This window comes from Diabrotica virgifera, chromosome 5, assembly GCF_917563875.1.
Source record: "Diabrotica virgifera virgifera chromosome 5, PGI_DIABVI_V3a".
Classification (NCBI taxonomy): Eukaryota; Metazoa; Arthropoda; class Insecta; order Coleoptera; family Chrysomelidae; genus Diabrotica; species Diabrotica virgifera.
Window position 1 is genome coordinate 57,924,179 of NC_065447.1, and position 17,779 is coordinate 57,941,957.

Here is a 17,779-nt window from a genome sequence, read left to right on the forward strand (position 1 = left end):
AAATATAAATATACAACACTTACAATAATATTAATTGCAATAAAAAATTAGACACCAAAATGTAATAGATGTCTTATAATTTAATAGGTGCCGAAATTAATGAGGGTTTGTAGCGTAATAGTGTATATCAAAATGCTAACCGATTTCAGCACTCTGCCTCTGGTGCCGTAGTATAGGAGCATCTGTATGTATTGAGACTAGATGGCGTTCTAGACTAGATGGCGTTCTAATAGCAAAACACGTGTCGAGGTTGCTAGGAAAGTTTTCCAGAATTATAAACAAGCCAGATTACGGAAAATTAAATTTTTTGTGCTAAAAAGTGCCTTGTGGTGCCCACTGTGGATTGACGTATTGGTTAGTGCCATCCACCTCTGTGTTTTCCTGTTGTAGAAAAGTAAAGTGATTTGGTTGTGATTTGTAGCCATTTGCAATGGGCCTGTCATCAAATGACTTGCGCGAAATTAAAACAACAATCATCAATATTTTCAATGAAAAATTTCTTCAGGAAATCGTCGAAAAGGTAGCCGCAGCGGTCGAAGCAAAATTTGAAGAACGGCTTTCTGCTCAAAGAAATGAAATTGAATCACTTCGTTGCATATCTCAGGAACTGCAGAAGGATAACCTAGTTTTGCGCAAAATATTAGACTCACAGGAACAGTCACTGCGCAATATGAACGTGCGCATATTGGGAATAAAAGCTGAAAATGGTGAAGATCTTCGTTCTAAAGTAATTAACTTATTTAATAGTAAATTCAAAATAAACATTCAAAATAGCGATCTAAAAAAGTGCTATCGTGTTAATGATAAGAATCCAGGTAATAAGCCGGCTGCAGTGATGGTGAGGTTCGCTTCGGACACAGCTCGTCTATCTGTGTTAAAGAACAAAAAACATCTGAAAAACTCGGGCATATCTATTAAAGAAGATTTGACAAAATCGAGGTTGTTACTACTTAATCAAGCCATTAAGGCTTTTTCATTTAAAAGTGCGTGGGTGATTAATGGAAATGTTTATGTTAATTGTGAAAATGTCGTTCATAGAATTTCGGATGAATCCGATATTAATCGATTAAAAAAATAGTTCTGGTGATATATATATATATATATATATATATATATATATATATATATATATATATATATATATATATATATATATATATATATATTGTTATATTTCTATTTGATATGAAAATTAAATTTTGATAATTATAAACAGAATTCAATTTAATATAAAATATTTTCAATTTTCTCAACCACGGGCATATAAATTTAAAACAACCTGTATACAACAAATTGTTATATTTAATTTTAAGAAGTGATTAAATAAGACTCAAGTGAAATCGATAATAGGCCATTATCGTTTGTTCGCGGAAGGATCGATCATTAGCCGATGCTAAATAAGACTAAGTGGAAATAGAGAGTAGGTCATTAAAATTTGTATATAGTAGAAAGTAATTTTAGAATGGGAATTAACTATTTTCTTTGAAATCCATTAAGCATATTTAGAAAGTTTAAAAATTGGTTTTGAGGAATACTGCGAATGAGAGTTGGTGGTGGAAGTTTGATTTGTGAATCTGGAAGGGATATTTAGAAAGCAGGGGAATGAATGACAAATAGAGATGAGAATGTTTTGAGCTGTCGAGAAGTGAAGTCGAGTAGTAGACGGTAGTGTACGGAGAGTGAGAAAGCCTGTGTAGTTCCGTGAGTGTGAAGTATCTATCGTAGAACGAGAGGTAGGCCAGGTTGAGAGTAAAAGAACCTCCTTGAGCCAAGAGTTCCCGGTAGCTGATTGCAGTTTCGAAAAAGGTAGAACACAGCATCACGACAGAAGCAGGAAACGAGAGCTATACGAGCTAGTTTCAGAGGAGAACATTACTGGAAGCCAGGACGAGGTTTGGATTGCAGCCAAGGATAGCAGGAAACGGGTCTTGTGTGAAGACATTCTCAGTGCACCAGAAAAAGGTCAGTCTCATTTGTTTGGACATGAATGTATGGGTTTTTCGTAGTAAATACCACATTTAAAATTGAAGAAACATAATCAATAATATCAGAAAAGCTTCATCAAACTTAAATAGAATTGTTGCTAATAAATCATAATAGTTAAATGTTAATAAAAACTTTCAATTGGAAATCAAAAGAAAATAAGATTCCCATGTGTAAATGTTATGTTTAAGAAAAATAAGATATAGCAAATATTAAGCAGTGATTGCCATTTAAATAAAATAAACAATATTTTGATTACAATTGTAACCCATATGTGTTATTATTTTACTCTTTTCTTTCCTATCCCGATTAGGAACCATTAAGAAATACTTAGAAGCCACGTATGTAAGTAATTAATTTTATAAAAAGCCCTGAGATTGAAAACATATTGATATGTGATCTGGTAAATTAATTAGATTATTATTAATGCATTGATTAAATTAAATGAAATATAAAAATATTATCTCATATCAATAATCAAGATCACAACAACTGGCGCCCAACGTGGGGCATTGTTAAGTATTTCTAGTGGCAAATTTGAAGGATAGAAAGAGTAAAGCCGGTATTTGAAAATTTATATGCCTGTGGTAAAAAGTGAGATACTTACATTTGATAACATAAAATTTTAGATCTCTTTAGGTACAAATTTTACATAACTGATTTAATATTTTATTTTTACGATATTTACATTTGATATATTTATTGACAATTTATAATATTTGGGTGAGAAAAAGTCGTCTTGGTAACATACTAGTAAAATTTCATATTTGGCGGGGACAGTACTTCTTGAAAACAAATGTCTGTGACAAGAAGCCAAAGCAAAGACAACAAAAAACAAAAAGAACATTCAAATCAAGAGAATAATTCAGACCAAGAAGATATTTTAGACACGACAATCATGGCATCAGAACAGCAAGAATTATCAGGAATAGATAAATTATTACAAATGATGCAACTCCAGTCACAAAGAATAGAACAAAAAATGGATAAAAATCAGGAAGAAACATCAAAGAAAATGGATAAAGTGGATCAAAAAATGGATGAATCACAACAAAAAATGGATCAAAAAATGGAGGAAACACAACGAAAAATGGATGAAACACAACAAAAATTGGATCAAAAAATGGATGAAACACAACAGAAAATGGATGAAACACAACAAAAAATGGATGAAACACAACAAAAATTGGATAAAAAAATGGATGAAACACAACAAAAAATGAAACAAGCAATAGAAGAGAACAACAAGAAAATGGAGGAACGCATAGAAAAGGAAGTAAAAGGATGTTTAACAACAATGAAAAACGAGATGAAAGAACAAGAAATGAAAATTCAAAATAAAATAAAGGAGATAACGAATTGCCAGAAAAAAGAAATGGAAAGTTTGGAAAACAAGTTGCAAAACGCTATTCAAGCAGACATAGAAGAAGTGGAAAGAAAGATTGCGGAAATCAATACCCAACAAAATGTCGGAGAAAGAAGAGAAATGGTTATACATAGCACAGATGACGTGAAGATAAGGTTTGGCGGGGATGTAAGAAGATTACACCCAGTGCCGTTCATAAATAGCCTGAAAAAGAAAATACAGCACATCGGAAATTTCGAAACAGCAAAAGAAACTATCAGAAACCATCTCAAATATGAAGCAAGCCTATGGTTCGATAGCAAAGAAGAAGAATTCGGCAATTGGCAACAATTTGAACAAAAATTTTTGAATTATTTCTGGGGAAAAGTCCAACAATTGGAAATTAACAAGGAATTGCAAAATGGGAAATACAATGATAGGATGGGTGTATCAGAAAGGACATATGCTTTGCAAATTTACAATAATGCAAAACATTTACAATATAATTACTCATCGGAACAATTAGTCGAACTGATTGCAAGACATTTCGAGGAAACGCTGGAAGACCATATCACATTGCAAAACTACAAAGACATAGATAGTTTATGCCAATTCCTACAAATAAGAGAATCACGTCTAAGAGAAAGAAAATCAAGAAGGTCGCGAGAAGATTACAGGCCCCGAGAAACACAAGAGTACAGAGATAGAAATCAAAATAGGAGGGACTATACAAGACGAGATTTTAATCCCAGAAGGGAAAACGAAAATAGAGACAACGGAAGAGGAAATTATGAACAAAGAAATAGGCAATGGAATGAGGACAGAAATCGAGAATACCAGAATAGAACCACCACACGCTCAAATCAAGAAAACAGAAATAATGGTAGACAAAATGAACAGGGATATCGAGAAAACCGAAACAGATCCGACAGACCAAGAGAAAATAGAAGAGAAGTAAATAATACCCAGACAGATGAATATGACGGAGAGAGACATTATGACGAAAATATAAACAACGATGAGCAACCGGCGTCTTTTCACGACGGCGCTCACTAAAAACCAAAAATCAAACAGGAATCTTTTGTCACCCCAAGGAGTTTATTAAATTGGCAGGAAACAACGAAAAGAAAAATGGAGTTAATTTAAAATTTGTGGATGGATTTATCAACGAGAAACCAATTAAAATTATGATAGACACTGGATCTGAAATAACATTGGTCAACAGAAAACTAATAGAAGAAGTTAACTTAACAAATTTAATTTACAAAATACCTATATTAGTGGGCGCAAACAAACGGACATTGGCAACTATAAATGAAGGCATACGAGTAATGGTACGACTGGGTAAGAAAATGTATGCACTACAATGTGTAATAATGCCAAACATGTCACATGACATGATAGTAGGAGTTGACGAATTGGCAGAAAAACATGTAGTGATAGATTTTAAAAATAATACGATGAAACTAACAGAAGAAGAAGAAAAAGAACAGGACAAGGAACATGAGAAACAAAATACGGACGAATCAGGTAAAGAACAAACAGTGGAAATGAATTTGGCAGCGAAGCAAGGACAAAGAAAAAAAAGGAGAAAAGGTCAGAAAAAGATAAAAGAAAATGAAACCTGTGGCTCCTCAAAAGAAGAGTTGAGCCCAGAAGAAGAAAATTTGAGAGTATCAGAAACAAAGGAAACCTGGGATTCCTCAAAAGAAGAGACGAGCTCAGGAGAAGAAGAAATAAAGCAAAAAAATGAAAGTGAAAAAAATATGATTGAAACAGTGGTATTTGAAGAGGAGGTATATGCAAACGAGGATGCGGAATGCACGGTAAACATGTGTGAAGAATCTGAAAAAAAAGACAGAAAATTGATATGTGGAGAAGGGAAAGAAAAAGAATTGCGGTTGATGTTAAGAAATTACGAAAATTTGATCAATGAGGAAAACAGAGTGGCTAAAAAGTACGAACATTCATTTGAGGTGAAAAACTTGGGAAATTTTCGATCAAAGACTTACCCGATTCCATACAAGTATCGACAAGAGGTGAAAGAAGAAATAAATAAAATGTTGGAAGATCAAATCATCGAAAGATGTGATTCACCGTATGTTAACCCGATTGTGATAGTAAAGAAAAGCAATGGAGAATTGAGATTATGTTTAGATGCCAGGAATATCAACCAGCACACTGTATCACAATATGAATCACCTCTAAACATCGAGGCCATTTTTGGAAGAATCACCGGGTCACACATATTTTCGAAAATTGACTTAAAACACAGTTTTTGGTTGATACCGTTAGCTGAAAAGTGTAGAAACTACACCGCTTTTTCTATTGATGGTATTGTCTACCGGTTTAAGGTAGTGCCATTTGGATTGCAGAGTGCTTGTGCTGCACTCGTCCGAGCTCTACATACCATTTTGAATCGCCATGAAGATTTCATAGTTCATTATATCGATGATTTATTAATTTTTTCACAAGATACTCAGAGTCATCTGGAACACATAGAAATAATTCTGAAAGAATTGGACACAGCGGGATTGAAATTAAACATTGAAAAATGTCAATTTTTTCAAAAAGAAGTCATTTATTTGGGTTTTCAATTGGACACCAAAACAGTAAGATTAGCCGAAGACAGAGTCAAGCTCATAGATGAATACCCAAGACCAACGAATTTGAAAACATTGAGAGGTTTTCTTGGCACGATAAATTATTTTAAAAAGCTGATTCCCGATTTGAGCCAAAAGGAAATTCCTCTGATAAAATTGCTTAAAAAAGGAATAAAATGGAATTGGAAAGAAGAACAGGAGGAAGCTTTCGAAACATTAAAACGGGAATTCTCAAAAGGAACGAAAATATACCACCCCATTTACAATTTACCTTTTATACTCCGAACTGATGCGTCCATACAAAAATTTGCAGGAGTTCTGTCTCAAATACAAAACGACCAAGAAGTACCGATATGTTTTATATCTCGAGTGACTAAAACACATGAAAGAAAATATAGTGTTACAGAATTGGAGTTTGCCAGTGTACTATATTGCGTAAACAAATTGAGGTTTTACTTATTGGGAGCAAAATTCACAATCGAAACAGACCATGCAGCTTTAGTACATATCATGAAGAATAGATTAGTAAATAATAGAATACATAGAGGCATTCTATTATTACAGGAGTATGATTTTGAGTTCCGATATATAAAAGGAAAAGACAACATAATAGCCGACGCTCTAACACGGGATGAGGACACCGGAAAAAAGGAAACAATTACTCTACAGGTGGGACTAAATAGATTAATACAAGAAGAAGGGATATATTCTTTAAATGAGATAAGGACAAACCAGGAAGACCTAGAGGAAAGAGAGAAAAGAAGAGCGGAAGTAGAAAATAACATATATTTTAAGAGAATAGACGGAAAGGAACTATATTTAGTGACACAGACATTGGCCGAAAAGATAATAAAGAAATTACATGAGGACAATGGGCATATCGGTAGCAGAAAAGTTTGGCTCGTTTTTAGGGAAAATTACATAAGCCGACAGGATTACCGCATTGCAAAGGAAATTACCCAGAAGTGCGATGTATGTCAAAAATATAAGAGTCGGAATTTCAAAAACGAAAATGTTGCCAAAAATATTGAAGCCCGAAACAAACTAGACATTGTAGCAATAGATATGTTAAGCGATCTAATTATGACCACTAAAAGGAACAAACATATTCTGGTAATGGTGGATGTGTTTTCAAAATACGTAAAATTATATAGTTGCCGCACCACAAAGGGGGAAGAAATATTAAGAAAAATCGACAATTTTATAGCCATAGTAGGAACACCAAAAAAGATTCTACTGGACAATGCAACGTATTTCCGAAATGATCGTTTCAAGGGACAACTTCGAGAACGAGGAATAGAGACAAATTTTGTCAGCATCAGGCATCCACAGAGTAATCCTTCTGAACGATTCATACAGGAAGTGACGAAATTTCTCCGCATTGCAACAGATGGTCAACATCGCCACTGGGACAGGAAAATGGCGGAAATAGAAAGGTATCTAAATACAATTCCGAGCACAGTAACAAAAGAGACCCCAGAATACATCATGAAGGGTGTACTGCCGATAAGGCCATGGGAAGACCAAGAGCCAAAAGAATATCACCAGGTGATTGAAACCGTACAGAGAAGATTACGGCGAAGCAACGAAAAATATATCCAAAGACAGGAACAAAATAGAAAAAGAAGACCAGTGACTTTCCAAAAGGGTGAAAAAGTACTCGTGAGGGCATTACGAGTATCAAATCTTCCTGGGGGCATTTGCGCAAAGTTGATGCCTGTTTTCGAAGGCCCGTACATCGTGAATAATGAAAATGGGATAAATAGTTATGAGTTGAGGCACAGGAACTCGGAAAAGATCCGAGGAATTTATAATATTCACGATGTATACAAATATCACGAATAAAATACAGAATTCCATGAAGTAGATAGTAAGTTAGGATATAAGACGTAGATTAAAGTAAGGAAATATACAGGGAGTTGGTTTTGCCTCGAGAAAATTTATTTAAAAAAGCAGATAAATTTTATCGAATACAAGGCGGGGATTTGTTATATTTCTATTTGATATGAAAATTAAATTTTGATAATTATAAACAGAATTCAATTTAATATAAAATATTTTCAATTTTCTCAACCACGGGCATATAAATTTAAAACAACCTGTATACAACAAATTGTTATATTTAATTTTAAGAAGTGATTAAATAAGACTCAAGTGAAATCGATAATAGGCCATTATCGTTTGTTCGCGGAAGGATCGATCATTAGCCGATGCTAAATAAGACTAAGTGGAAATAGAGAGTAGGTCATTAAAATTTGTATATAGTAGAAAGTAATTTTAGAATGGGAATTAACTATTTTCTTTGAAATCCATTAAGCATATTTAGAAAGTTTAAAAATTGGTTTTGAGGAATACTGCGAATGAGAGTTGGTGGTGGAAGTTTGATTTGTGAATCTGGAAGGGATATTTAGAAAGCAGGGGAATGAATGACAAATAGAGATGAGAATGTTTTGAGCTGTCGAGAAGTGAAGTCGAGTAGTAGACGGTAGTGTACGGAGAGTGAGAAAGCCTGTGTAGTTCCGTGAGTGTGAAGTATCTATCGTAGAACGAGAGGTAGGCCAGGTTGAGAGTAAAAGAACCTCCTTGAGCCAAGAGTTCCCGGTAGCTGATTGCAGTTTCGAAAAAGGTAGAACACAGCATCACGACAGAAGCAGGAAACGAGAGCTATACGAGCTAGTTTCAGAGGAGAACATTACTGGAAGCCAGGACGAGGTTTGGATTGCAGCCAAGGATAGCAGGAAACGGGTCTTGTGTGAAGACATTCTCAGTGCACCAGAAAAAGGTCAGTCTCATTTGTTTGGACATGAATGTATGGGTTTTTCGTAGTAAATACCACATTTAAAATTGAAGAAACATAATCAATAATATCAGAAAAGCTTCATCAAACTTAAATAGAATTGTTGCTAATAAATCATAATAGTTAAATGTTAATAAAAACTTTCAATTGGAAATCAAAAGAAAATAAGATTCCCATGTGTAAATGTTATGTTTAAGAAAAATAAGATATAGCAAATATTAAGCAGTGATTGCCATTTAAATAAAATAAACAATATTTTGATTACAATTGTAACCCATATGTGTTATTATTTTACTCTTTTCTTTCCTATCCCGATTAGGAACCATTAAGAAATACTTAGAAGCCACGTATGTAAGTAATTAATTTTATAAAAAGCCCTGAGATTGAAAACATATTGATATGTGATCTGGTAAATTAATTAGATTATTATTAATGCATTGATTAAATTAAATGAAATATAAAAATATTATCTCATATCAATAATCAAGATCACAACAATATATATATATATATATATATATATATATATATATATATATATATTGTTATATTTCTATTTGATATGAAAATTAAATTTTGATAATTATAAACAGAAATATAAAGCTGTAAAAAATCTATACCAACATAATATAGCAAAAGTTAAGCTAGGCAAGGAAATCTCGTCAGGATTTGAAGTGAATAAGGGTCTTAAACAGGGCTGCTGTCTATCGCCGACACTATTTAAAATATATTTAGAGCAAGTTTTGAAATCCTGGAAAAGGAAATGTAAGAATATGGGTATACCGCTAAATGATGATAACATGCTATACACTCTATGTTTTGCGGATGATCAGATTCTTATGGCCCAGGATTATCACGATATTGAATATATGACCCGAAAAATCATAGAAGAGTACCGGAACTGGGGTTTAGAAGTGAATACCAAGAAAACGGAATATATGTGCGTTGGAGGTATACAGCAGGATCTAGCGTTGGAAAATGAAATAACTATTAATCACTGTCAGGAATATAAATACTTGGGTCTTACAATTACACAAGATGGAACGTTGGACAAGAATATCCAAGAAAGGTGCACACAAGGAAGGAAAGCTATCGCATTATTGAACAAAATCCTATGGGACCAAAGTATCTCCAAAGAAAATAAACGTAACATCTATAACAGCATTGTTAAGAGCATTATAACATACAGCAGCGAAGTTTGGCCACTTAAAGAAAAATCCGAAAATATGATCAGAACAACTGAAATGGACTTCTGGAGAAGATCTGCTGGTATATCAAGAATACAAAAAATCAGAAATACAAGAATATTGGAGATAATGGATGTAAAGCATACAATAATGGACGATATAAAAACAAAGCAACTAAGATGGTTTGGCCACGTACAACGTATGGAAGAAGACAGATTACCCAAGCAAGTGCTACGATGGGCACCAAAAGGACGGCGGAAGAGAGGAAGACCTAGGAAAAGCTGGATAGAAGGAATCCATAGGGAAATCGGAGAAAGAGGCTTGAACGAAGACATGTGCTACGATCGAGAGCAATGGCGATTGGGAATCGGAAGACGTCGTAGAACGTTATAAACCGATTATATATATATATATATATAAACAGAATTCAATTTAATATAAAATATTTTCAATTTTCTCAACCACGGGCATATAAATTTAAAACAACCTGTATACAACAAATTGTTATATTTAATTTTAAGAAGTGATTAAATAAGACTCAAGTGAAATCGATAATAGGCCATTATCGTTTGTTCGCGGAAGGATCGATCATTAGCCGATGCTAAATAAGACTAAGTGGAAATAGAGAGTAGGTCATTAAAATTTGTATATAGTAGAAAGTAATTTTAGAATGGGAATTAACTATTTTCTTTGAAATCCATTAAGCATATTTAGAAAGTTTAAAAATTGGTTTTGAGGAATACTGCGAATGAGAGTTGGTGGTGGAAGTTTGATTTGTGAATCTGGAAGGGATATTTAGAAAGCAGGGGAATGAATGACAAATAGAGATCAGAATGTTTTGAGCTGTCGAGAAGTGAAGTCGAGTAGTAGACGGTAGTGTACGGAGAGTGAGAAAGCCTGTGTAGTTCCGTGAGTGTGAAGTATCTATCGTAGAACGAGAGGTAGGCCAGGTTGAGAGTAAAAGAACCTCCTTGAGCCAAGAGTTCCCGGTAGCTGATTGCAGTTTCGAAAAAGGTAGAACACAGCATCACGACAGAAGCAGGAAACGAGAGCTATACGAGCTAGTTTCAGAGGAGAACATTACTGGAAGCCAGGACGAGGTTTGGATTGCAGCCAAGGATAGCAGGAAACGGGTCTTGTGTGAAGACATTCTCAGTGCACCAGAAAAAGGTCAGTCTCATTTGTTTGGACATGAATGTATGGGTTTTTTCGTAGTAAATACCACATTTAAAATTGAAGAAACATAATCAATAATATCAGAAAAGCTTCATCAAACTTAAATAGAATTGTTGCTAATAAATCATAATAGTTAAATGTTAATAAAAACTTTCAATTGGAAATCAAAAGAAAATAAGATTCCCATGTATAAATGTTATGTTTAAGAAAAATAAGATATAGCAAATATTAAGCAGTGATTGCCATTTAAATAAAATAAACAATATTTTGATTACAATTGTAACCCATATGTGTTATTATTTTACTCTTTTCTTTCCTATCCCGATTAGGAACCATTAAGAAATACTTAGAAGCCACGTATGTAAGTAATTAATTTTATAAAAAGCCCTGAGATTGAAAACATATTGATATGTGATCTGGTAAATTAATTAGATTATTATTAATGCATTGATTAAATTAAATGACATATAAAAATATTATCTCATATCAATAATCAAGATCACAACAACTGTCGTCCAACGTGGAAAGCATTGTTAAGTATTTCTAGTGGCAAATTTGAAGGATAGAAAGAGTAAAGCCGGTATTTGAAAATTTATATGCCTGTGGTAAAAAGTGAGATACTTACATTTGATAACATAAAATTTTAGATCTCTTTAGGTACAAATTTTACATAACTGATTTAATATTTTATTTTTACGATATTTACATTTGATATATTTATTGACAATTTATAATATTTGGGTGAGAAAAAGTCGTCTTGGTAACATACTAGTAAAATTTCATATTTGGCGGGGACAGTACTTCTTGAAAACAAATGTCTGTGACAAGAAGCCAAAGCAAAGACAACAAAAAACAAAAAGAACATTCAAATCAAGAGAATAATTCAGACCAAGAAGATATTTTAGACACGACAATCATGGCATCAGAACAGCAAGAATTATCAGGAATAGATAAATTATTACAAATGATGCAACTCCAGTCACAAAGAATAGAACAAAAAATGGATAAAAATCGGGAAGAAACATCAAAGAAAATGGATAAAGTGGATCAAAAAATGGATGAATCACAACAAAAAATGGATCAAAAAATGGAGGAAACACAACGAAAAATGGATGAAACACAACAAAAATTGGATCAAAAAATGGATGAAACACAACAGAAAATGGATGAAACACAACAAAAAATGGATGAAACACAACAAAAATTGGATAAAAAAATGGATGAAACACAACAAAAAATGAAACAAGCAATAGAAGAGAACAACAAGAAAATGGAGGAACGCATAGAAAAGGAAGTAAAAGGATGTTTAACAACAATGAAAAACGAGATGAAAGAACAAGAAATGAAAATTCAAAATAAAATAAAGGAGATAACGAATTGCCAGAAAAAAGAAATGGAAAGTTTGGAAAACAAGTTGCAAAACGCTATTCAAGCAGACATAGAAGAAGTGGAAAGAAAGATTGCGGAAATCAATACCCAACAAAATGTCGGAGAAAGAAGAGAAATGGTTATACATAGCACAGATGACGTGAAGATAAGGTTTGGCGGGGATGTAAGAAGATTACACCCAGTGCCGTTCATAAATAGCCTGAAAAAGAAAATACAGCACATCGGAAATTTCGAAACAGCAAAAGAAACTATCAGAAACCATCTCAAATATGAAGCAAGCCTATGGTTCGATAGCAAAGAAGAAGAATTCGGCAATTGGCAACAATTTGAACAAAAATTTTTGAATTATTTCTGGGGAAAAGTCCAACAATTGGAAATTAACAAGGAATTGCAAAATGGGAAATACAATGATAGGATGGGTGTATCAGAAAGGACATATGCTTTGCAAATTTACAATAATGCAAAACATTTACAATATAATTACTCATCGGAACAATTAGTCGAACTGATTGCAAGACATTTCGAGGAAACGCTGGAAGACCATATCACATTGCAAAACTACAAAGACATAGATAGTTTATGCCAATTCCTACAAATAAGAGAATCACGTCTAAGAGAAAGAAAATCAAGAAGGTCGCGAGAAGATTACAGGCCCCGAGAAACACAAGAGTACAGAGATAGAAATCAAAATAGGAGGGACTATACAAGACGAGATTTTAATCCCAGAAGGGAAAACGAAAATAGAGACAACGGAAGAGGAAATTATGAACAAAGAAATAGGCAATGGGATGAGGACAGAAATCGAGAATACCAGAATAGAACCACCACACGCTCAAATCAAGAAAACAGAAATAATGGTAGACAAAATGAACAGGGATATCGAGAAAACCGAAACAGATCCGACAGACCAAGAGAAAATAGAAGAGAAGTAAATAATACCCAGACAGATGAATATGACGGAGAGAGACATTATGACGAAAATATAAACAACGATGAGCAACCGGCGTCTTTTCACGACGGCGCTCACTAAAAACCAAAAATCAAACAGGAATCTTTTGTCACCCCAAGGAGTTTATTAAATTGGCAGGAAACAACGAAAAGAAAAATGGAGTTAATTTAAAATTTGTGGATGGATTTATCAACGAGAAACCAATTAAAATTATGATAGACACTGGATCTGAAATAACATTGGTCAACAGAAAACTAATAGAAGAAGTTAACTTAACAAATTTAATTTACAAAATACCTATATTAGTGGGCGCAAACAAACGGACATTGGCAACTATAAATGAAGGCATACGAGTAATGGTACGACTGGGTAAGAAAATGTATGCACTACAATGTGTAATAATGCCAAACATGTCACATGACATGATAGTAGGAGTTGACGAATTGGCAGAAAAACATGTAGTGATAGATTTTAAAAATAATACGATGAAACTAACAGAAGAAGAAGAAAAAGAACAGGACAAGGAACATGAGAAACAAAATACGGACGAATCAGGTAAAGAACAAACAGTGGAAATGAATTTGGCAGCGAAGCAAGGACAAAGAAAAAAAAGGAGAAAAGGTCAGAAAAAGATAAAAGAAAATGAAACCTGTGGCTCCTCAAAAGAAGAGTTGAGCCCAGAAGAAGAAAATTTGAGAGTATCAGAAACAAAGGAAACCTGGGATTCCTCAAAAGAAGAGACGAGCTCAGGAGAAGAAGAAATAAAGCAAAAAAATGAAAGTGAAAAAAATATGATTGAAACAGTGGTATTTGAAGAGGAGGTATATGCAAACGAGGATGCGGAATGCACGGTAAACATGTGTGAAGAATCTGAAAAAAAAGACAGAAAATTGATATGTGGAGAAGGGAAAGAAAAAGAATTGCGGTTGATGTTAAGAAATTACGAAAATTTGATCAATGAGGAAAACAGAGTGGCTAAAAAGTACGAACATTCATTTGAGGTGAAAAACTTGGGAAATTTTCGATCAAAGACTTACCCGATTCCATACAAGTATCGACAAGAGGTGAAAGAAGAAATAAATAAAATGTTGGAAGATCAAATCATCGAAAGATGTGATTCACCGTATGTTAACCCGATTGTGATAGTAAAGAAAAGCAATGGAGAATTGAGATTATGTTTAGATGCCAGGAATATCAACCAGCACACTGTATCACAATATGAATCACCTCTAAACATCGAGGCCATTTTTGGAAGAATCACCGGGTCACACATATTTTCGAAAATTGACTTAAAACACAGTTTTTGGTTGATACCGTTAGCTGAAAAGTGTAGAAACTACACCGCTTTTTCTATTGATGGTATTGTCTACCGGTTTAAGGTAGTGCCATTTGGATTGCAGAGTGCTTGTGCTGCACTCGTCCGAGCTCTACATACCATTTTGAATCGCCATGAAGATTTCATAGTTCATTATATCGATGATTTATTAATTTTTTCACAAGATACTCAGAGTCATCTGGAACACATAGAAATAATTCTGAAAGAATTGGACACAGCGGGATTGAAATTAAACATTGAAAAATGTCAATTTTTTCAAAAAGAAGTCATTTATTTGGGTTTTCAATTGGACACCAAAACAGTAAGATTAGCCGAAGACAGAGTCAAGCTCATAGATGAATACCCAAGACCAACGAATTTGAAAACATTGAGAGGTTTTCTTGGCACGATAAATTATTTTAAAAAGCTGATTCCCGATTTGAGCCAAAAGGAAATTCCTCTGATAAAATTGCTTAAAAAAGGAATAAAATGGAATTGGAAAGAAGAACAGGAGGAAGCTTTCGAAACATTAAAACGAGAATTCTCAAAAGGAACGAAAATATACCACCCCATTTACAATTTACCTTTTATACTCCGAACTGATGCGTCCATACAAAAATTTGCAGGAGTTCTGTCTCAAATACAAAACGACCAAGAAGTACCGATATGTTTTATATCTCGAGTGACTAAAACACATGAAAGAAAATATAGTGTTACAGAATTGGAGTTTGCCAGTGTACTATATTGCGTAAACAAATTGAGGTTTTACTTATTGGGAGCAAAATTCACAATCGAAACAGACCATGCAGCTTTAGTACATATCATGAAGAATAGATTAGTAAATAATAGAATACATAGAGGCATTCTATTATTACAGGAGTATGATTTTGAGTTCCGATATATAAAAGGAAAAGACAACATAATAGCCGACGCTCTAACACGGGATGAGGACACCGGAAAAAAGGAAACAATTACTCTACAGGTGGGACTAAATAGATTAATACAAGAAGAAGGGATATATTCTTTAAATGAGATAAGGACAAACCAGGAAGACCTAGAGGAAAGAGAGAAAAGAAGAGCGGAAGTAGAAAATAACATATATTTTAAGAGAATAGACGGAAAGGAACTATATTTAGTGACACAGACATTGGCCGAAAAGATAATAAAGAAATTACATGAGGACAATGGGCATATCGGTAGCAGAAAAGTTTGGCTCGTTTTTAGGGAAAATTACATAAGCCGACAGGATTACCGCATTGCAAAGGAAATTACCCAGAAGTGCGATGTATGTCAAAAATATAAGAGTCGGAATTTCAAAAACGAAAATGTTGCCAAAAATATTGAAGCCCGAAACAAACTAGACATTGTAGCAATAGATATGTTAAGCGATCTAATTATGACCACTAAAAGGAACAAACATATTCTGGTAATGGAGGATGTGTTTTCAAAATACGTAAAATTATATAGTTGCCGCACCACAAAGGGGGAAGAAATATTAAGAAAAATCGACAATTTTATAGCCATAGTAGGAACACCAAAAAAGATTCTACTGGACAATGCAACGTATTTCCGAAATGATCGTTTCAAGGGACAACTTCGAGAACGAGGAATAGAGACAAATTTTGTCAGCATCAGGCATCCACAGAGTAATCCTTCTGAACGATTCATACAGGAAGTGACGAAATTTCTCCGCATTGCAACAGATGGTCAACATCGCCACTGGGACAGGAAAATGGCGGAAATAGAAAGGTATCTAAATACAATTCCGAGCACAGTAACAAAAGAGACCCCAGAATACATCATGAAGGGTGTACTGCCGATAAGGCCATGGGAAGACCAAGAGCCAAAAGAATATCACCAGGTGATTGAAACCGTACAGAGAAGATTACGGCGAAGCAACGAAAAATATATCCAAAGACAGGAACAAAATAGAAAAAGAAGACCAGTGACTTTCCAAAAGGGTGAAAAAGTACTCGTGAGGGCATTACGAGTATCAAATCTTCCTGGGGGCATTTGCGCAAAGTTGATGCCTGTTTTCGAAGGCCCGTACATCGTGAATAATGAAAATGGGATAAATAGTTATGAGTTGAGGCACAGGAACTCGGAAAAGATCCGAGGAATTTATAATATTCACGATGTATACAAATATCACGAATAAAATACAGAATTCCATGAAGTAGATAGTAAGTTAGGATATAAGACGTAGATTAAAGTAAGGAAATATACAGGGAGTTGGTTTTGCCTCGAGAAAATTTATTTAAAAAAAGCAGATAAATTTTATCGAATACAAGGCGGGGATTTGTTATATTTCTATTTGATATGAAAATTAAATTTTGATAATTATAAACAGAATTCAATTTAATATAAAATATTTTCAATTTTCTCAACCACGGGCATATAAATTTAAAACAACCTGTATACAACAAATTGTTATATTTAATTTTAAGAAGTGATTAAATAAGACTCAAGTGAAATCGATAATAGGCCATTATCGTTTGTTCGCGGAAGGATCGATCATTAGCCGATGCTAAATAAGACTAAGTGGAAATAGAGAGTAGGTCATTAAAATTTGTATATAGTAGAAAGTAATTTTAGAATGGGAATTAACTATTTTCTTTGAAATCCATTAAGCATATTTAGAAAGTTTAAAAATTGGTTTTGAGGAATACTGCGAATGAGAGTTGGTGGTGGAAGTTTGATTTGTGAATCTGGAAGGGATATTTAGAAAGCAGGGGAATGAATGACAAATAGAGATCAGAATGTTTTGAGCTGTCGAGAAGTGAAGTCGAGTAGTAGACGGTAGTGTACGGAGAGTGAGAAAGCCTGTGTAGTTCCGTGAGTGTGAAGTATCTATCGTAGAACGAGAGGTAGGCCAGGTTGAGAGTAAAAGAACCTCCTTGAGCCAAGAGTTCCCGGTAGCTGATTGCAGTTTCGAAAAAGGTAGAACACAGCATCACGACAGAAGCAGGAAACGAGAGCTATACGAGCTAGTTTCAGAGGAGAACATTACTGGAAGCCAGGACGAGGTTTGGATT

General features: G+C 34.0%; 2 protein-coding genes across 4 annotated transcripts in view; one reads left to right on the forward strand and one right to left on the reverse strand.

Moving 5' to 3' along the window:
- The window catches only part of LOC114330483 (transducin beta-like protein 2), a 517,566-nt gene that overhangs the window by 178,391 nt on the left and 321,396 nt on the right, over positions 1 to 17,779 (reverse strand). The gene's annotated exons all lie outside the window — the stretch shown is intronic.
- Positions 2,231 to 17,779, forward strand: part of LOC126885751 (nuclear speckle splicing regulatory protein 1-like) — a 189,213-nt gene continuing 173,664 nt past the window's right edge. Inside the window, exon 1 of the mRNA XM_050652546.1 lies at positions 2,231 to 3,987. Coding sequence (XP_050508503.1) covers positions 2,780 to 3,987 — 1,208 coding nt within the window. The 5' untranslated portion in view covers positions 2,231 to 2,779. The remainder of the gene's footprint in view (positions 3,988 to 17,779) is intronic.